Source organism: Balaenoptera physalus (assembly GCF_965194825.1).
Source record: "Balaenoptera physalus genome assembly, chromosome: 2".
Taxonomy (NCBI): Eukaryota; Metazoa; Chordata; class Mammalia; order Artiodactyla; family Balaenopteridae; genus Balaenoptera; species Balaenoptera physalus.
In genome coordinates, this window is record NC_138883.1 from 25,735,747 (window position 1) to 25,756,127 (window position 20,381).

General features: G+C 40.2%; 2 protein-coding genes across 11 annotated transcripts in view; one reads left to right on the top strand and one right to left on the bottom strand.

The window, feature by feature from the left end:
- Window positions 1-10,053, bottom strand: part of SAMD15 (sterile alpha motif domain containing 15) — a gene marked incomplete at its 5' end in the record, with an annotated part of 32,645 nt that extends 22,592 nt beyond the window's left edge. For 4 of the 5 annotated variants that reach the window (XR_014260961.1, XM_082451327.1, XM_082451328.1 and 1 more), the window contains 2 exons: window positions 7,497-7,595; window positions 8,449-10,053. Coding sequence is in view for 4 of the 5 variants with exons in the window: in XM_082451327.1 (XP_082307453.1) it covers window positions 7,497-7,595; window positions 8,449-10,053 (1,704 nt within the window). Of the gene's footprint in view, window positions 1-150; window positions 1,414-7,496; window positions 7,596-8,448 lie in introns of those variants that run through there. The other variant, XM_082451326.1, reaches the window with a different exon arrangement.
- Window positions 10,054-10,496: 443 nt separating this feature from the next.
- The window catches only part of TMED8 (transmembrane p24 trafficking protein family member 8), a 35,601-nt gene continuing 25,716 nt past the window's right edge, over window positions 10,497-20,381 (top strand). For 4 of the 6 annotated variants that reach the window (XM_082451401.1, XM_082451398.1, XM_082451399.1 and 1 more), the window contains exon 1: window positions 10,497-10,630. In XM_082451401.1, coding sequence (XP_082307527.1) covers window positions 10,513-10,630 — 118 coding nt within the window. In that variant the 5' untranslated portion in view covers window positions 10,497-10,512. The remainder of the gene's footprint in view (window positions 10,631-20,381) is intronic. The other 2 variants (XM_082451402.1, XM_082451403.1) reach the window with 2 other exon arrangements.

Here is a 20,381-nt window from a genome sequence, read left to right on the forward strand (position 1 = left end):
CCTTTGACTATTCATTCAGATGTAAGGAACTGGATAGGGTACATCATTGCGCTTCTGGATTATGGTAGCCCTACAGTGGTTCTTAGGATTAAGAAGTGTGGCTGGGAAGAGAAAGAGAAGTTAGTCTATAAAACTAGAGAGGAATCGGAGTCATTCAAGCAACAAGAAGTATTTTTAATTTCTTTTGAACAGTCCAGTCACAGGTAGACTCTGGTCTGAATTTCATTTTATAAAAGTCTGGAGTTACCACATAAAACGCCTTGTAAACGAACCCCAGACCCTAGTCCATGGTCAATGATATACTTCTATAAGCCATGTTGTTTTAACAGGTAAATACAAATCTAAAAAAATATTTTTAAAATTTTGTTCTCTGATGCCAAAAAGGAATGAGAACTTCCCCCCTCCTTTTTCATAATACATTTCCTTTTAAAAACTTGTAATATAAATCCTTTTTCTCTGTTTTTGAGACGTATGCTCATCTTCTAAAAAGGTGAATAAACCTTCTGCCAGTTTTACATCCCAGGACTGTCTTTTGGGGGAGGGGGCCTTTGGAGCCACCTCTTTGAAATGTGAGCATTTAGAAGAATGGCACTTTGTCTCCCTGACTCTGAGGGTTTAGCCTAAGTGCTTGGCTCCAGGTAGTAACTTTCTGTTTGTCACAAAGATTTGAGAACTTTTATTTTTCCTTTGGATACAGACAGTTAACATGTAAATAATGGATTATATCTGCCTGGCTATATAGAAGGGTGAGATTTCCTTGTCTTGGCAATCTCTTTAGTGGCCTGCCTGTAATGTGCATCACAGTCTGATTTTATGCTGATTCAATAATAAAACTGTTTCCTTGTCTGCACTTATGAAGAGGATTATCTGGGTTGGCAGGTGATTTTACTTTTAGTCTGTTTCTCCAACATGTTCCTACTACCAGATGAAGTACTAGAATTTATCAGGAATTCTTACAATTACCCAGAAAGAGAAATATTGCTATCTTTGTTTTAACAAGGGACTAAATTGACACACAAATAAAGGGAAGGTGCTGTGAGTCAGTGGCATAACTAGGAATGGAGCCAGCAGTTCTAACTCTGATCCTGAATGAAGAGAAAAAGAAAATGCAGAAATACCACACTTCTTCCCCCACATAGTTCAATTTGATTTTCAAGCTAAGTGAAACGGCTTGCCCTATGGTTCAATGGAATATGATGCTGCATCCTCTTCAGGGGTGGTTATTTCTGGAGCATAATCCTGTAATCCCACTGCTTGCACAAATTCAGACAAGGTCAAGGAATCAGATTTAACTCCACTATGACATTTTTGCTCTAAAAATAAACCGGTATTGTCCCTGTAGGGAAGGCTGATGGAGCGTGTGAATAATGGCTCTTCAATTCCCAGCAGCTCCCGGGTATGCTGAGAAATTACCTGTAATGCAAGGATAATTTTTTAATGGGATTAACCTGAAAATACAACTAAATCAAGTAAGTTTTACTTAGCTTCCTAGACCTCTTGAATGCTAACCCCTTAAGCTAATTCTATGGGGAAATAATAATTAAATAACACATTGAAAGGCTTCCTACCCTGGCATTATCAAAACACAGTTCTTAAGAGAAACATCACATGATTTATCTTTTTAAAAGTACCACTTAAAGATGTTTCTAGGCCCTTGCATCAGATAGCCATGGATGGGTTCATTTCTTTTTTTTGGCTGAGCAATTTGACCAACGATATGAGCAGATAATATGTTCAGATTAGGAGCCATGACTTTCTCTAGGAAGGTTAATAAATAACTTTATAAGGGGCTCAGTTAATATTCAACTAAGAAAAAAATCATTACTCAGTTATTCAATTTATTTGCCTGGAAAGAAATCTCAAACACTAAAAAGCAGACATTAAAGTTCCAGTTATTTTATTAGTGCCTATACTTGTATATTCTTTTAAAATATCTTTTGCCACAATTTCAGTGTCTCTAAAACATACTTTGTATTCATTGAGTACCATGCCACTTGATATCCTAAACTGTCATTGCATTTTCAAAGTCTAGTTTTAATTGCAGGTCTGTTATAACACTGCTATTTGAATTCATATTCTGCCTCTGGGTGAGAATGTAGTCCGTGAAATTGCTGCTAGAACACAGTCAAAGGAGTACGTGGAATGGATTTTTGTTTGTTTAAAACTACTGGCCATAGTTACAAGGCTGGAAAATTCACACCACAGACAATTCTTAACCTGATGCAAAACTGCCCATTAGGAGTACATTTTAGATAGGTAAAATACCATTATTAAAGCAGATGTATAATGTTCTTAAGATCTGCTTGTTGATTCATATAACAGTGTGGATTAATCTTAAATGCATTTTGCTAAGGGAAAGAAGCAAGACTCAAGGCCTACATATTGATTTCATTCGTGTGACATTCTGGAAAAGGTAAAACTATAGGGACAAAAAACAGATTAATGGATGCCAGGGATTAGATGGAGGGATAGGCTGACTACAGTGGGGACACGGGAAGTTTCAGGGTGATAGAATCGTTCTATACAGTTCTGTGGTGGTGGATACATGACCCTGTGCATTTGTCAAAACCCACAGAACTGTATACTAAAAAGAGTGACTTTACTGCAGGTAAAATTTTTAAAAGCCAGGATGTTGTGGGAACCCATGATGGAATATAAACTCTGGGCAGATGAATCTAACTTTATTACAAATTAAGACATAATCTCACTGAAGGGGGCTGGGAAGAAAGGAGCTGACCTAAATAACTTTAACTTTGAAAAACAGTGCTTTGTCTAGTTAGCGTAAGGCTAATGACAAAAAGAACCATACACAAATACTGTACTCTTTTGGTAAATTTGTTTCTCATAAGGATACATATTTATAAATAAGCAGAGCCAGGTTTCTCACTGTCAGAGAAAGAAGTTATAAAGATGCAAAGTGGGGTAGGGAGTAGGAAGGATGAAAGCTAGTATGAGCCCTGTGGTGATGGACTAGAGTCAGGGATATCAGTACGAACACATGCTTACAGAAATAAGATAAATATTTGTGTATACATGGGTTAGTATATATACATATATTTCCTACATGCTTCTGCTGAGGGTGCCTAGAAGCAGTAACACCTCAGTAGCAACAAGCACAACTAGTGACCACATCTTGGTTTCTAAATACCATTCTCTAATAAAAGCAACCAGGGCTCCTTGGAGACATGCCTGCTTCTAGGGCTGTAGCAAGGAAAATAGAAAATGAGTCTGAAGTAAAGTGTAGTACCAGAAAATGCTAAAAAATAAAATAACAGGAACATGTCAAAAGGACACAGGAGACAAACTGAAAGAGTTCCCAAATAGGGAAGAAGGGACAATTAAACAGAAGAGTTCGTTAAGCAGAGTTCCAATTAAACACGGAAGGAATGAGGAAATAGAAAATCATCATTAGAACAACATAGTAATAACTGATGCAGGCAAGATACACTGATGAATGCTAAAAATTAGTGGGCAAAACTTTAAGAAGAAACAGGTAATTTGCATAGCCTCAAACTACCTCCCCCAGTATATCTATTACTGTGGTATTTACTCTATGTCCATAAACTCTTTGATACTCTTCCCTCCAGGAGGTGGAGATTAATTCCCCTCTCTTTGAGTATGGGCTGGACTCAGTAACTCACTTCTAATGAATAGAATATGAAAAGGGAAACACAGTAACTTTGTAGTGAAGAAACCTGCAGGCACCACCTTGACCAACTGATCAAAGTTAACATCTCCAGTAATAAATCACATTGATACCATGTACTCCCTGATATGATTAGATGAGAAGGGCTCATCATCTCTGTGATAGTCTCCCCCCAAAGCATAATCTCAAGGGAAACACGAGACAAACTCAAACTGAGGGAAATCTACAAAATACCTGATCACTACTCTTCAAAGTGTCAAGGTCATGAAAGATAAAGATCAAGAAATTGTCATATATTGGAGGAGACCAAGGAAACATGACAGCTAAATACAAGACAGTATCCCCAACTGGATCCTGGAACGAAAAAAGGACATCAGTGGAAAAATTGCAGAAATCTGAATAAAGTCTGTAGTTTGTTTAATAGTACTGTACTGGTGTTAATTTCTTAGTTTTGATAAATATATAAATGGTTTGATAAATGGTTACATAAGATGTTAACATTAGGTAGGATAAGCTGGGTTAAGAGTATATGGGGGACTTCCCTGGTGGTCCAGTGGTTAAGAATTGGTCCTGCAATTCAGGGGACGCCAGTTCAATCCCTGGTCAGTGAACTAAGATCCCACATGCCGCAGGGCAACTAAGCCCATGCGCCACAACTAGAGAGCCCAAGTGCTGCAACTACAGAGCCCGTGTGCCACAATGAAAGATCCCACGTGCTGCAACTGAGACCGACGCAGCCAAAAAATAAATAAATATTTTTTAAAAAAAAGAGTATATGGGAACTCTCTGTACTATCTTTGCAACTGTTCTGTAAAGCTAAAATCATTTGAAAATTTTAAAAAAAGAAAAATACTTTTGTTTAGTGACGATTGCTGACATGTTGTTATGAATTGTGCTATTTAAATAGCTTGCAATAAGGCAGGTGTAATAAAATTCCTGAGATATTATTAAGCTTATAAGGCTCTACTTTGTAACATAAAATCATGCATATGAAAGGAATAAGCAATTCATCTATATTCTTCTCCAAATATTTATCACAGAGTTCTTTTGTTCACTTGATGGAGTGAATAGTTTAAAATATTTTGTGAATTATTTTCTAAGACAGAAAGCTGAAGTAAGTGCTATCTTGTCTAGCTTGTCCCTAGAATAAATAAGATTGACTTTCTCTCCCCTTTTTACCAAGCTAGTGCATCACTGTAAATGGGAAAGACAGGATAGTGGTTTCCAGTGCTCCCTTGGCCAGGTGAGAAGAATCAGTGTTTCTCTTTCACAGAACTAGAACAAAAAATCTTAAAATTTGTATGGAGACACAAAAGACCCCGAATAGGCAAAGCAATCTTGAGAAAGAAAAACGGAGCTGGAGGAATCAGGATCCCTGACTTCAGACTATACTACAAAACTAAGTCATCAAAACAGTATGGTACTGGCACAAAAGCAGAAATATAGATCAATGGAACAGGATAGAAAGCCCAGAAATAAACCCATGCACCTATGGCCAATTAATCTACGACAAAGGAGGCAAGAATATAAAATGGAGGAAAGGGGCTTCCCTGGTGGCACAGTGGTTGAGAGTCTGCCTGCCAATGCAGGGGACACGGGTTCGAGCCCTGGTCTGGGAGGATCCCACATGCCGCGGAGCAACTGGGCCCGTGAGCCACAATTACTGAGCCTGCGCGTCTGGAGCCTGTGCTCCGCAACAAGAGAGGCCACGATAGTGAGAGGCCCATGCACTGCGATGAAGAGTGGCCCCCACTTGCCGCAATTAGAGAAAGCCCTCGCACAGAAACGAAGGCCCAACACAGCCATAAATAAAAATAAAATTCTTAAAAAAAAATAAAATAAAATAAAATGGAGGAAAGATAGTCTCTTCAATAAACGGTGCTGTAAAACTAGACAGCTACACATAAAAAAGTGAAATCAGAACACTCCTTAACACCATACACAAAAATAAAGTCAAAATGGATTAAAGACCTAAATGTAAGACTGGTTATTATAAAACAGAGGAAAACATAGGCAGAACACGCTTTGACATAAATAGCAACAATATCTTTTTCGATCCATATCCCAGAGTAATAGAAAACAAATGGGACCTAATTAAACTCAAAAGAAACCATAAACAAAACGAAAAGACAACCCACAGAATGAGAGAAAATAGTTGCAAACAATGCGACTGACAAAGGATTAGTCTCCAAAATTTACAAACAGCTCATGTAGCTCAATATCAAAAAAACAAACAACTCAATCAAAAAATGGGCAGAAGACCTAAAGAGACATTTCTCCAAAGAAGATATACAGATTGCCAACAAACACATGAAAGGATGCTCAACATCATTAATCATTAGAGAAATGCAAATCAAAACTACCATGAGGTATCACCCCACACCCGCCAGAATGGCCATCTTCAAAAAATCTGCAAAGAATAAATGCTGGCGAGGGTGTGGAGAAAAGGGAACCCTCCTACACTGTTGGTGGGAATGTAAATTGATACAGCCACTATGGAGAACAGTGTGGTGGTTCCTAAAAAAACTAAAAGTAGAGCTACTATATGATTCAGCAATCCCACTCTTGGGCATATATCCAGAGAAAAACATGGTTCAAAAGGATACATGCACCCCAGTGTTCATTGCAACACTGTTTACAATAGCCAAGACATGGAGACAACCTAAATGTCCATCAACAGATGAACAGATAAGAAGATGTGGTACATATAATAGAATATTACTCAGCCATTAAAAAGAATGAAATAATGCCATTTGGAGCAACATGGATGGAACTGGAGATTATCATACTAAGTGAAGTAAGTCAGACAGAGAAAGACAAATATCATATGATATCGCTTATATGTGGAATCTAAAAAAAAATGATACAATGAACTTATTTACAAAACAGAAACAGACTCACAGACTTAGAGAACAAACTTATGGTTACCAGCGAGGAGGGGAGGGGTAGATTGGGAGTTTGGGATTGACATGTACACACTGCTATATTTAAAATGTCTTTCCATGAAAAAAGAAAAGAAAAAAAATTAGTGTTTCTTTCTTCCTGCACCCCTCACCAGTCTCACCTATACCTTCTCTGGTCATCTTAGTATTTTGTAGGAAGAACAAAGGGAAAGGTGAGTCATTTCTGTAGGTGTTAGAGACATAAAATGTATGAGAGCTTTGGAGGAGAGGTTACTGTGGGCTGGGAAGATCAGGAAAGACTTCATGGGGAGATGAGAATTGAGTTGGGTCCTGAGGGATGGTTAAGAGTCATATTAGTCTTGCGGGGGAGGGGGGGAACTGAGCAAAGATGTAGAGGGAGGAATGCACAAGACAGGTTTGTGAGGGTGTGAGCTGGACCTGTGAGGCTGAGGCAGAAGATTCACATAGAAGAGTACCAGGCGAGAGAACGGTGGTAGGAGAAAACTTGTAGAGGGCCCTGAATCCTAAGCTGAGGAGTTGAGACTACCTTGTAAGTAGAGGGGATCCAAAGAAGCTTTGAGTAGTACGCTGTATAAATAGTTGGAAGGTGAGAGTCTAAAAGCAGGGTCCGTGAATCCAAAGGGCCTAGAGACAGAGGCTAAAAGCAGGCTACCGGAACATTCTAAGTACATTCTAGTAAAGGTCTGATAAAGGTCTGAACAAGTGGGAATGGAGAAAACCAGATGCTATAGGAGGAACTGATAGTTCTTGGGATCTTTGTGGGGATCAAAGGAAAGAGAGGAAGCAACCACTCTGAGCCTGGGAAACTAGGAGTATGATAACACCGTTGGGAGAAATTGGAGGCCAGGCTGGAATAAAAGGAGGATGGTTTGAGATAGATGGTAGCACTGTTTCAGTGCTCTAGTGGGAAACTATACACAACTCACCTTCATGTCCTCGAAATCTGTTATACCCATCTGAGGGAGGTTTGAGCAGTTTACGTGGATGAGTTTTCGGCCACTGATGAAGTTTGTGGTAAAACACTCCTGTCAGTACAATGAGAACATTACTCAAAAGATGTACGGCAAATACAGGAAGAAAAAAAGCAAGAAAGAGAAAAGGAGGTGGGAAGGAAGGAAAGAGGGAGGGAGGGGAGGAGGAATAAATAAATCATGTTTGTCTCTAGCTCTGTACTGAGAAAAAATTTTAATTTAATAATCCCACATATTTTCCATCTAAACTCTTGATTAAATTTCATACTGCTGCTTAATTTTTTTTTTTTTTTGGCACAATACAACCAGTGCTTCTTTCTTGCCTCAACTACATTTTTAAGTACAGTGGTACCAAAGATTTCAGATCTTGTTTTGTTTTTGGAACATAGTTGGCAGTGAAATAATAGGATTCACCCTATTTTAAAAAGAAAACTATCCTTGGTTAATTGGCTATATAAATTAGTACTGTTAGGTGATCATGATACATATAACACATTTGGGGCAGACACTAAGATTAATAGTACAAGTTCAAGTTAGGGGAGTTGCTACTAAAACAACCAAACAAAGTACCAAAAAGTCTACCTTGGATGAAGTCTTTTTAGAAATACAGATTTCTATGAAAAGAAACCTACATAAATTTCTCAGTCTTTATTCAAGGATTGCAGAGAAGTATAATCACTGTGATGAATAGGAAAAACAAACAAATGTGACCTTTCCTTCCTCTCCCAATATACAAATATGTGTGTATCAGTGGAAAGGCCAAAATTAAAATCCAAGTTACCTCTACCATAGTCCATGCCTCTTCTACACTCCTTCTAGTGAAGATGCAAAAGCTCAGGTAAGGATAGAGGAATAAGAGGTAGACGAATGAGAGTATACGATTTCAAAAAATGTTATTTTTGTATACCTTGTATTGAGGGAAGCCTAGCTGGCAAATCCACTCTGCAACTTTCTCTGGGCTCCATTCAAGATACTCAAATTGTAGGTCAGTACTTTTTTTTGGCTGGGTTTCTTTATCTTTATGTACCAGTGTCATTGACACTGGGGACAGATCTTTCTTTTCATTAGAGGACTCTTTTAAATTCCTCTGAGACTCAGAGAAATATGAGTAGAATTCATAATTGGTATCAGAAGGCTGAAACAGATTTTGGAGTTCTTTAGAAAACTCATAATCTGTATTCACTGAGTCTACTTCACTTATTGGAAGAGACTCTAACACAGAGTCTTTTGAAACATCTTTAGTTTCTTTTACTAACAACTTTCTTGTTTGATAGTCAGAGTACTCTGCCTCATCCCTGTCTACAGAATGCGTAAGTCTGATTGGTTCTGGCCTATCTTCCTTGGCAAATTCTACACGTGTCTCTCTTCTAAGTAGTGGTTTGGCTTTATATGGTAACTCTGAATCTATCTTCTTAGTTGGCTCTGTTTGTGTCTTCTCTTGCACCTCTGGTATGATCTTCTGTGGTGGTACCTGACCTGTTTCTTCAGTTGACTTTCTCGGTTCTTTCTTTGGAAACTCTGGTTTAGTCTGTTCTGGTGGCTCTGGAACTTTCTCCTCAGTCGACTCTCTTAGTGTCTCCTCTGATCTGGACTTCTGTGATGGTGCTAGACCTGTCTCTTCAGTTGATTTTTTCTGCTTATCTTTTTGATCTGGGGGTTTGGTGTCCTCTGGTGGCTCCAGAACTTTCTCTGCAGTTGACTTTCTTTGTGTCTCCTCTTGAACTTCTGGTTTGGTCTTTCCTGATGGCTCTAGAACTGTCTCCTCAATTGGTTTTCTTGATTTTTCCTCAGAAAACTCTGATTTGATCTCTTCTAGTGGCTCTGGAATTTTCTCTTCAGTTGACTTTCTTTGTGTTTCCTCAGTAGACATACTTGGTTCCTCTTCTGGAAACTCTGGTTTGGCCTGCCCAGGTGGCTCTGTCCTTTTCTCCTCAGGTGACTTACTTTGTGTCTCCTCTGGAATCTCTGGTGTGGTCATCTTTGCTGGCTGCAGATCTGCCTCTTCAATTGATTTCCTTGGTTTCTCACTTGGAAATTCCAGTTTGGTCTGCTCTGTAGGTTCCAGACCTGTCTTTCCATATTGCTCTCTAAGTGACTCCTCCCAAACCTCTGGTTTGGTCCCCTCTAGTAACTCTAATCTTGTCTCACTGATTGTGGCCCCTGGAACCTCAGTTTCCTTTCGTAGTATATCCTCTGCGACATCTGGTTTGGCTTCCTCCTCTGGCTCCCCACGCTTTTCGTCCACAGGGACCTCCAAATCCTTGAAAAGCTCTACTTCTATCTGTCTGGATGTCTCCGACTTTACCTTTTTGGGAATCCCTAGCTCAATCTCGCTAGAAAGGTCTGTCTTGGACTTGTGGGGAGCCTCTTCCTCGGACGTCCAGGTGGGTTTCAGGCGTAGGTGTATATTCTTAGCACTCGCCGGTGTCTCCTCTTTGAAGCCCTCTTCTTCCGTCTCTGGTTGTGGCTCTTGGTCAGTCTCTACAGGCAGCTCCGGGACTGCCTCTGTCATGCTGCCTGGTTCGACATCTTCAGTCACCTTAAGAGACTGAAGTTTTGGTCTCTCAGGCTGCAGGTCTTCATCTTCACCGGGGCCGGAATCGTAATCTTCTGGGACTTCAGCCGTGACGCAGACTAGCCGACGCGCCCAGGCCTCCTAGCAACCCCAATTTCCGATAGCGTGTCTATGGATACCACGACTTCCGGCCGGGTCTCACGGAATCTTCCCCAGGTTTCGTTTGTTCTTTCAAGCACTGACTTTAAAAACCTGCGACCATAAGCACGCAGTAACCCTCCCCGAGCCCGCGTCGCAGGCCTCCGCTAGCCAGAGCTCTCGCGACCGCTCGGGGGCCGACGCGCTGCCCCTTCCGGCCCGCAGGCTCCGCTCGGCTCTTCCCGGCGCGCTGGGCCTTCGGCTCTTTCCGGAGCCACTTGCGGCAGGCTGCGGAGGCGCTGGGGGCGCGGGCTGCAGATGTCGGACCGGCGGGCGGCTGAGGGGCCGGGCGTCTGGAGCCCTGCAGCCCGCCGAGGGCCGGCGCGCGGCGTCGGGGACGGCCCGGGAGTGGAGGGGAGCCAGGCGGCCGCCTCAGGTACGCAAGGCCGGGCTCCGGCGGGTGGGTGCCGCCGGCCTCGGGGCCCCGCACCTCGATGCGAGGCTCGGCCGCGCTCTGCCCCGCGCTGCCCGGAGGAGCGGACCGGCCTGGGCAGCCCCTTCGCGCGCGGAGCCCCGGAGCCCCTGCCTTGGCTCCTGCCCGGGCCCCGCTCCCCCGGGCCGCAACTCCCGCCCCTGCCACTGTCATCCTTCGGGCCTGGTCTTCGCTCGAGATTATTTTCTACTCCTGTTTCGAAATGCCTTGGTTCCTGCCCCGCTTCCTTTCTCAGAACAGCCCGGATAGTAGTGACAGGGCATCTCTGACCCTGGCGCCTCTTCAGCTTCAGCACGCCTGCCCATCTCTCCTTGGCTGCCGACCCCGACCCCACCGGCCTCGCTGCCCCTGCTTCTGGCTCCCCACCCCAATCCTCACCTCTGTCCCAGGTCCCAGCCTTTCCACGCGCCTCTCTGCCCCCATCCGAATAGGCAGCCTCGCCTTCATCTGTCCAGAATCCCGTTTGCTCCCTGCATATAGGCCCCCGCGCCTCACCTCGCATCCATCCTCTCCGCCTCTCAGAGTGGGCGAGATGAAAAGCGCGGTTGCAAATAGGTGGGCTCTGGGGTCTTTTGAATGAACATAGCGGCCAGAGCCAAGGCAGGAAATCGGGGCCGAAATAGGAACTTTGGCGACCTCCCTCATTCTCTGGGACCCTCCTCTTGTTCCGGATACTGTCTTACTTCTACCCACGCTAGTTCCTCCGTGTGGATTACTTCATTGTCAGTGTCCGAAGGCGAAAGTGTCCAGCGATTACACTTTTACCTTCCAAACCTCCTTATGATCACCACACAGGATGCAACTAAAAAGATGCTCATTTGAAATACGGAAGGGTAGGTAGGGGGAGAGTACTGGTCTCACTAAGTAGCAAGTAAAAATTAAATTTCCAGTTCTGAAATTAAAATAGACACCATGAAGTATAGCGGTAGAGGTGGTGCCATGATGCCTGGGTTGGAGTGTGAATCTTTAATTTACTTGGGCAAGTCACTAGTCTGTGTTTGTTTCCTCATCTATAAAATGTGGGCACTATAAGATTGCATGGACCACTATGTTTGAGGCACTTGGTGCCTAAGCCACGGTACACACTAAACTGGTATTATCCATTATGAGAATAAGAGGTCTGTTTTTTCTCGCCGAAACTCCACGTGCTGTCAGAGGAGGTGTTCCTGGATGTGTATCTTCGGGTATGGTGACTTTCCCCGTCTTTTACTTCTATCCTAAATATCTCCCATTTCCTAATGCTGCTTGGGTCAAACACACACACACACACACACCTTTGAATCACCCAGCTTTTTCATGTGACTTTATATTCTCTTACTTTAAAATATCTAACAATTGTTGTCTTTTTTCCTTCTTATGCTTTGTAGTAAATTCAGAATTACTGGCATGTATTTAACATTATAACAATAGAAATTTTAAGCATACTTTCTGAACGATTAAGCAAATGAACACTTAGAAAGTCTCATAAACATCTGTCCCTTGCATGTGTTAATATTTATAAATTAAGGATTTTTTTTTTTTTTTTTTACTTCCTCTTTAGATCCTTGTGGCAAATATACCCAAGCATTTTAAACAGAAAGGTCTTAAGAATAGTCCAGGAATGTATTGGAGGATAGTGGGTTTGTCTCTGGTGTGTCTCCCCCCACCCACAAACCTTGTAATTGGTTCCTGCGTTCACATTTTCCTCCCAGGATGTAGATGGAAATACTTATGATTACTTTCTTCCTCTTGCCCTCAGAAAGCAGGGTGAGTGTTGATTTCTTTTATGTCATGTAGGGGTTTGTTATTGTAGCCCAGAGCAAGCTCCTCCCCTTGAGGTAAGATTTGTTGCTAATAAAATAGCTAATAAAATAATAGTAATGATAACGTACATTAATTGAATGCTTACTCTGTGCCAGAATGTGGAAAAAGATTTCCTTGTATTATCTGACTTAATCCTGTCAACAGTCATTTCCTCCCCATTTTACAGAAGAACAAACTACAGCTGAGAGAAGTTAACTTATTTGCCCAAGTGAGGTGTGGAGTTTTTACTGTCTGTCTGAAATTGTCACCTTGTTATGATGAAGTTCAGAACAGTTTATTTTTTATTTTTATTGGCCATTAATCAAGTATTGGTATTCTAGGGCAGGTTATGGTCTTTGTTGTCTAGGGGTTTTTAGTTTGGTAAGATGAGAGTACCCAGGAAGAAAAATCGACAATTCAAAACTTTATATAATTGGGTGTTTTTTATTGCAATTCTTGCCACGCTGTGCAGCATGTGGGATCTTAGTTCCCTTACCAGGGATTGAACCCTCACCCCCTGCAGTGGAAGCACAGAGTCCTAACCACTGGACCACCAGGGAAGTCCCTATTACAATTCTTTATGTACGTACCCCCAAGAAACCAGCTTAAGGGTAGGGACAGAATCTATCTTGTCTGTTTCTCTCCTAGAGTCCTTGATGTGTCCTAGAGGTTCTGTAAATATTTGCTGGATTGTGAGACAAAGTCTCAACACAGATTTGAAGGAGCATCAAATGAAATTGAGGAATTAGGGTTGAGATATCAAGAATGCTCTTTAGGTTAAAGCAGTGGTTCTCAACCAGCAGCGATTTTGCCTCTCCCAGGGGACATTTTGATTGTCACAACTTGGGTTGGGGAGGAGGGGGAGCACTGTTACTGACATCTTGTGCGTTGAGGCCAGCGAACCTGCTAAACATCCTCCAGTGCACAGAACTGCCCCCACAATGAAGAATTATCTGGCCCAGATGTCAGTAGTGCAGCTCTTGAGAAACCTTGAGTTAGAGTTCAGCTGGGTTTCCAAAGTGGTGTGCAAAGCATGCATTTGGCTTAACTCAGAGTTGTATAGGCTTGGGAGTAAACTCAAAACTCTGCTTGGAACTAGCAGTTTGATTGGATCTTTCTGCCACCTTCCTCTGGAAAATGATCCAATGAGTAAGCAATAGAGGCCTAAGAATGAAATCAAAAGAGGTTTCGGGGGACTTCCCTGGTGGTCCAGTGGTTGAAGACTCCATGCTTCTACTGCCAGGGGAGCAGGTTCGATCCCTGGTTGGGGAACTGAGATCGCACATGCCACGCGGCCAAAAACAACAATAACAACAAAAGAGGTTTCTGTCATTCTCTCAGCAATAAGAAATGAGATTGGACATTCAGTTGTTATTGAATTAAGGGTTTTGATTTTTTTTCAATGTGTCTTGTTCCTTCAAAGCAGGAATTTATAATTATCCAGAATAACCATGACTTGTTTTTTAAAAGTATTCTAGGCAAAGAATACCTTTTGAGGGTCTTCGTGTTTGTCAGCTGCAGTTTTGGTTATAAAGTAAGAAAAATGTTGATGTTCTTCTGAACTAAGCTCTCCATTGGTCATAGTGTTCTTGTTGTTTTATGAACTGTAATTGTTTTTAATAGTCTTTTATTTGGGGGCACCTGGGTCCTTCAGTTCCCAAGAGGAGAGAGAGAACACTCTTTATATAGTGAAACTCTCTGAGGCATATGTTACATCACTTAAGAACAGGCCTTTTCTTTCTTTCATTGTTTTTTTTTTGTTTTTTTTTGTTTTTTAAGTTTAGGGAGCTTTGGGGAAAATAAAGGGCAAAGTCTGTTATGACCTTGAAGTGAGCAGAACTTGGTCTGGTATACATGACCCTGAGAGCTATCAATGCATGTAGACGTCAAGGACTGCAAACAGGTCAGGTGAACTTGTTCATTATTCTTATGTAAGACTTAGAGCAGTGCAATAAGTCTTTCTGCAGTGATGGAAATGTTGCTTATCTGTGGCTATTTCGATTTCAATTAAAATTTAAAAATTGGTGGTTACTATATTAGGTGGAGCAAAAGAGTGGAAGTCTATGCCAAAGAGCCCCAGTGGTTTTTGGGTTTCTGTTGTTTTTTTTAAAAATTAATTAATTAATTTATTTATTTATTGGCTGCGTTCGGTCTTCATTGCTACGCTCAGGCTTTCTCTAGTTGTGACGGGCGAGCGTGGGCTACTCTTTGTTGCGGTGCGCGGGCTTCTCATTGCGGTGGCTTCTCTTGTTGCGGGGCACGGGTTCTAGGCGCGCGGGCTCAGTAGTTGTGGCTCACGGGCTCTAGAGCGCAGGCCCAGCAGCTGTGATGCTCGGGCCTGGTTGCTCTGCGGCATGTGGGATCCTCCCGAACCAGGGCCCAAACCTGCATCCTCTGCATTGGCAGGAGGACTCTCAACCACTGCGCCACCAGGGAAGCCCTATTTTCTCTCTCTTTAAAACAGTACTGCATCTTCCACACTTTAAACTTCTAGAAATAAACATATATTTCTTTTTCCTTTTCTTACTTCCTGCCTCTCTGAATCCAATTACAAGTTGTTTTACCAGTAGTTCTTACATAGTTTAGCGAATATCTTTAAACTTAAAAATCAAAAGCAATATCTCTTTTCACTTTTTTCCCTGAATACATCAAGTTGTTAAGATGCTATGAGAAGTGGCTCTTCACACATGAAAGATGCTCAACCTAACTCACAATAAGGGAAGTGAAAATCGTAACTATGCTGGGTAGTTCAATATCTCACTATGTTGGTAAGGGTGTGCAGAAACAAAAACTTTCATGTATTGCTGATGGGTGTGGAAATTGATACAAATGCTATGGAGGGCAACTTGTCAATATCTTTCAAAATTACAATATATGTCCTCATTGATCCATTTTTTTCCAGGAGTTTATACTATAGATCACACACCTATTTAACGACACAGACACAAGGTTATTATAGCATTGCTTGTAATGGTAAAAGATTAGAAAGGACATAAATGTCAATAGGGAAGTGGTTAAATAAATTATGGAATATCCAGCCATTGAAATATTAATCAGCTGTGGAAAAGAATGAGGAAGTTTTTTATATATAGTTATGGAAAGGTCTCTGAGATGTTAAGTAGAAAAAACGTGTATGCTAGCATGTCTAGTATGTCCATTATTTGTGTGAAAAAGTATATATATATATTCTTTTTATACACACATACACACTTTTTTGATGCAAAATATCTCTGGAAGACTATACAAAACCTAGTAACATTGGAGGTAGGGACTGAGATGGGAGGAAGTTTTCACTGTATACTTTTATGCTTTTTGAATTTTGAATAATGTGCATATATTACCTATTCAGAAAAAATACACACAAGCATGTCATGAGATTCTTCACTGTGTTTATATTGTAAGTTGGAGCCATTCTATGTATCTCTTTTTGCCTTTCTGCTCATCAGGAACTGACCTCTTCTGGGTTTTTTTATCTCAGATGAAGTTTCTATGAAATACAGTTTGTAAATCTCCTTAGGGATTATTTTCATACAACTCTTCTTTAAATTGAAGTATAATATATAAATTACAGGTGTACCATATAGTGATTCACAATTTTAAAATGTTATACTCCATTTATAGTTATTATAAAATATTTGCTATGTTCCCCGTGTTGTACAGTATATCCTTACAGCTTATTTTATTATGTTACTCTTTAAATCCACTACTGACTTCCTTTATTCTTGTGCTAATTTTCATTTCTGTCTAAAAATTCAACCTTACCGAAGTCTTCATTGTGATCCACTACTTACAGAGGCTGATACTGTTAGCCAGTGACAGAAAGAAGGCAGACTTGTAAAAATTCTATTTTGTTTCCATTTTATTCACGAAGGTATCTTAAAACTGAAAAGGGTAGAGGCAATGCAGGTTTCTGTTTTGAGTAACGGTAGACTAGGTAATTGGGATTATTTCTCCCACTGGGGACAATTAGGAAATAATTGTCAAAATATAAACGTCTGCTTGAAGATCCTGGAAAGCTAGTCAGCTAGTCAGATAATGAATAATTATTAGGCTATGATCCATGTGAGGGCAGAATTATAAAGATAGAGGTCCAAGGATGAGAGTCCAATTTGGGGTTCCTTTCTCCTCTGAGAGGATATGCTGGACTCCTAAGTGGGGAGGCTGAATGGCAAGACTGTGGAAGTGCGTCTCTGAACTAAAGCAACAGGGGTTAATCAAGTAGGGGGAACCCTGGTTAACCCCCTTTTCTCTGGGTTAGGACCATGAAAGGCCATGTTCTAGAAGTAAGGGTAAGTTAGAAGCAGGCCATTGCAAAGACTACAGCTCAGCTTCAGAAACATCTGAGTTCATGAAATTGGATTAAGTTAACCCCAGGGTGCTAGTGCCCCCAGGTATGTGGAAGAAGCAAAGGCAAATCTTTTCTGAAGGGTCACTGTAGTCTTCAAATTATTTTGACAAACAGTTTTACAAGAACAATTTCTGGCATGTATCAAAAATGACCAAATGCATGAAAAGACACAATATGAACAAAAATCAAAAGAAACGACAGTAAAAATGGATCCATAGGAGCATCAGATTTTGGAGTTACCAGATACAGACTTAAAAATAATTATATTGTGGGCCTTCCCTGGTGGCGCAGTGGTTGAGAATCTGCCTGCCAATGCAGGGGACACGAGTTCAAGCCCTGGTCTGGGAAGATCCCACATGCCGCGGAGCGACTAGGCCCGTGAGCCACAATTACTGAGCCTGCGCGTCTGGAGCCTGTGCTCCGCAACAAGAGAGGCCGCAATAGTGAGAGGCCTGCGCACCGCGATGAAGAGTGGCCCCCACTAGCTGCAACTAGAGAAAGCCCTCGCACATAAACGAAGACCCAACACAACCATAAATAAATAAATAAATAAAAATTTTTAAAAAAATAATAATTATATTGTAAGTCAACTATACTTCAATTAAAAATTATATTTATTATGTTCAAGGAGGTAAAAGAGAAAGTTGAGAAATTTGGCAGAGAATTGAAATTTATAAAAATAGAACCAAATAGCAATTCCGTAACTGAAAAATACAGATGAAAATGAAGAATTCTGTTGATAGGTTTAACAACAAGTTATTAGACCTGAAGAGAGAACAGTGGACTGGAAGAAAGGTCAGAAGAAAATATGTAAAAATACAACAATGGAAAATTCAGGAAAGAGATGAGACATAGTGGATATGGTAAAAAGGTCTAACATTTGTATAATTGGAGTCCTAGAAGGTAAGGAGAGCAAGAATGGACAGAAGCAATGTTTGATGAGATAATAGCTATGAATTTTCCAAAACTAATGGAATCTACAGATTCACAAAGCCCTGTACACCCCAGGTAGGGGTATATAATCCACAGTAGGTACACATTAAATTAAAACTGCTATAAAACCAAAGCAAAGACAATATTAAAAGTAGCCAGAAAAAAATTACAGTTTGCCTTCAAAGGAATAGTAATTAGACTGAAAGCTGACTTATGCACAGAGCAGTGAAAGCTAGATTATCTTTAGAATACTGAAAGAAAATAACTACCAATATAGAATTTTTTTCAGTGAAAATAGTCTTTAAGAATGAAGGTGAAATAAAGATATTTTCAGGCAATCAAAAACAGGATTTATCACCTACAGGTAACTAAATTCTTTAGGCAGAATCAAAATGATCCCAGATGAAAAGAAAATTGCAGTTTAATCTCCCTCATTAACATAGATGCAAAAAGTCATTAGCAAAAGATTAGCAGACTGAATCCAGCAATATATATGACCAAGTTGGGTTTTTCCAGGAATGCAAAGTTGCTTTAACATTTTTTTTTAGAAAGTCAGCTGTATAATCACCATTTTAATACAGTAGAGGATAAAAATGATCAGTTTAGCAGAAGGAGAAAAAAGTGGTAAAATTCAGCCTCTACTAATGATTCAAAACTCTTAGCAAACGAGGAATAAAGGAAACTTTCTTAATTGGATAAAGCATATCTACAAAATCCCTACAAGCAGCATCAAACTTAATGGGGAAATTTGAAAGTTTTCCTTTTGAGATTAGGAATAGGACAAGGTTGTCCACTTTCACCACTTGCTTTTCATCATTTTACTGGATATTCTAGCTAGAACAGTCAGGCAAGAAAAATAAAATATATGAGGATTATAAAGGAATCCTATTCAGTCTGTTGTTTGCAGATGATGATTGTGTACATGGAAATCCAAAAGAATCTATAATTTATTGAAATTAATAAATTTGTCCAGATTGTTGGATATAGGTCAATATGCAAAATTCCATTGCATTCATGTATACTAGCAAAGAAGTTAAATATATATATATATATGTAATTTACTATACAGTAAAGAAACTTCAAATACCTAGGAATAAATCTCACAAAATATATGCAAAAACTTTATGCAGAAGATTATAATACATTATTATTGAGAGAAATTAAAGAATAAGTAAATGGAAGGATCTACCATATTCTTAGTTTGGAAGACTCAGTATTGTAAAGATGTCAGTTCTCCCCAACTTGATTTATAGATAAAATACAATCCCAGTAAAAATCCTAGAGGGTTTTGGTGGGCCTTTTGGGTGGAGTTTGACAAGGTGGTTCTAAAATCTATATAGAAATGAAAGGCCATAAATACCAAAGACACTCAAGTAAGAACAACAAGATGGGAAGATTTGGTCTATCAGGTATCAAGACTTTTTTAAAAAAGTTTTATTGAAATATAGTTGATTTACAATCAAGACTTATTTTAAGGCTTTAATAGAATAGCCCAGTTAAGCCCTAGGAATAGAATAAAAGCCTAGAAACAAAATCTTTCATTTGCAACAAAGATTGTACTGTAGAGTAGTGGGGCAAGAATGGTAAATATTGCTGGTAAAATTGAATATCCTAAGAGAAAGAAGGAAAAGAAAAAAAACCTTGATCCTTATCTCACACACCATAAACACAAAAAATCAACTCTAGTTGGATTGTAGATCAAAATGTGAAAAGAACTACAATAAGCTCCTAGACGATAATAAAGGAGAATATTTTCTTGATCTCAACGTAGGGAAAGACATCTTAAACAGGACACACAAAGACTAATAAAGGAAAAGATTGATAAATTTTGACTACATTAAAATTAAGAACTTTGGTTCATCAAAGGACAGACACCATTAGAAGAGTGAAAAGGTAAATCGCAGAGTGGAAGCAGGTATTTATAACATACAACTGACAAAAATTTGTATCCAGAACTCCTATAAATAATAAAATGACAATCCAGCGCTCAGCTTTTGGCTCAGAGGAGGCCAAGGTGCAGCTTTCTTTGGTTGTTCCTAATCCGGGCTCACCTGACACCAGCTGCCTGGACCCCACCACGCCTTGTTTCTTTTTGCTTGAATGCATTATTTTCTGTCTCTGACAGTTGTCTCCTCTGCTTAGTCATCTGCTTTTGCATGGCATGCAAAGGCTTCTTCCAAAAGGTAGCCCCAGTCCCTGACCCGACTGAGGCTCTTCACAGTTTGTTTTGGTCTCTGGTACCAACCCCAGACTTGGGGGAAGAGAATTGCAAACTGTGGGGCAGATGTTCACCCAAAACCAATAGCAACATAGTGTTCCCTGGTCACAGGACTGCCCCTTCAAGGCTGTGGACAGGCAAAGTTCTTAAGAGAGGGTTGTAGACATCTCTAATATAACATCATTCTCTATAACAGGGAAAGATTTGAAACAGAGTCTAGCTCTAACAATAGGGGCTTGGGGATTGGTTAAAGAAATTATGGTACAGCCTATGGGATAATATGCAGCCATTTAAAATTATTTTTTTAGTCCCATTTTTATTGACCCTGAAAAATTTTCATGAATAATGTTCAATAACATTAGGTACATGTCCTTTCAGAAATATAGGTATATAAACAGAATTTTTATATAAAT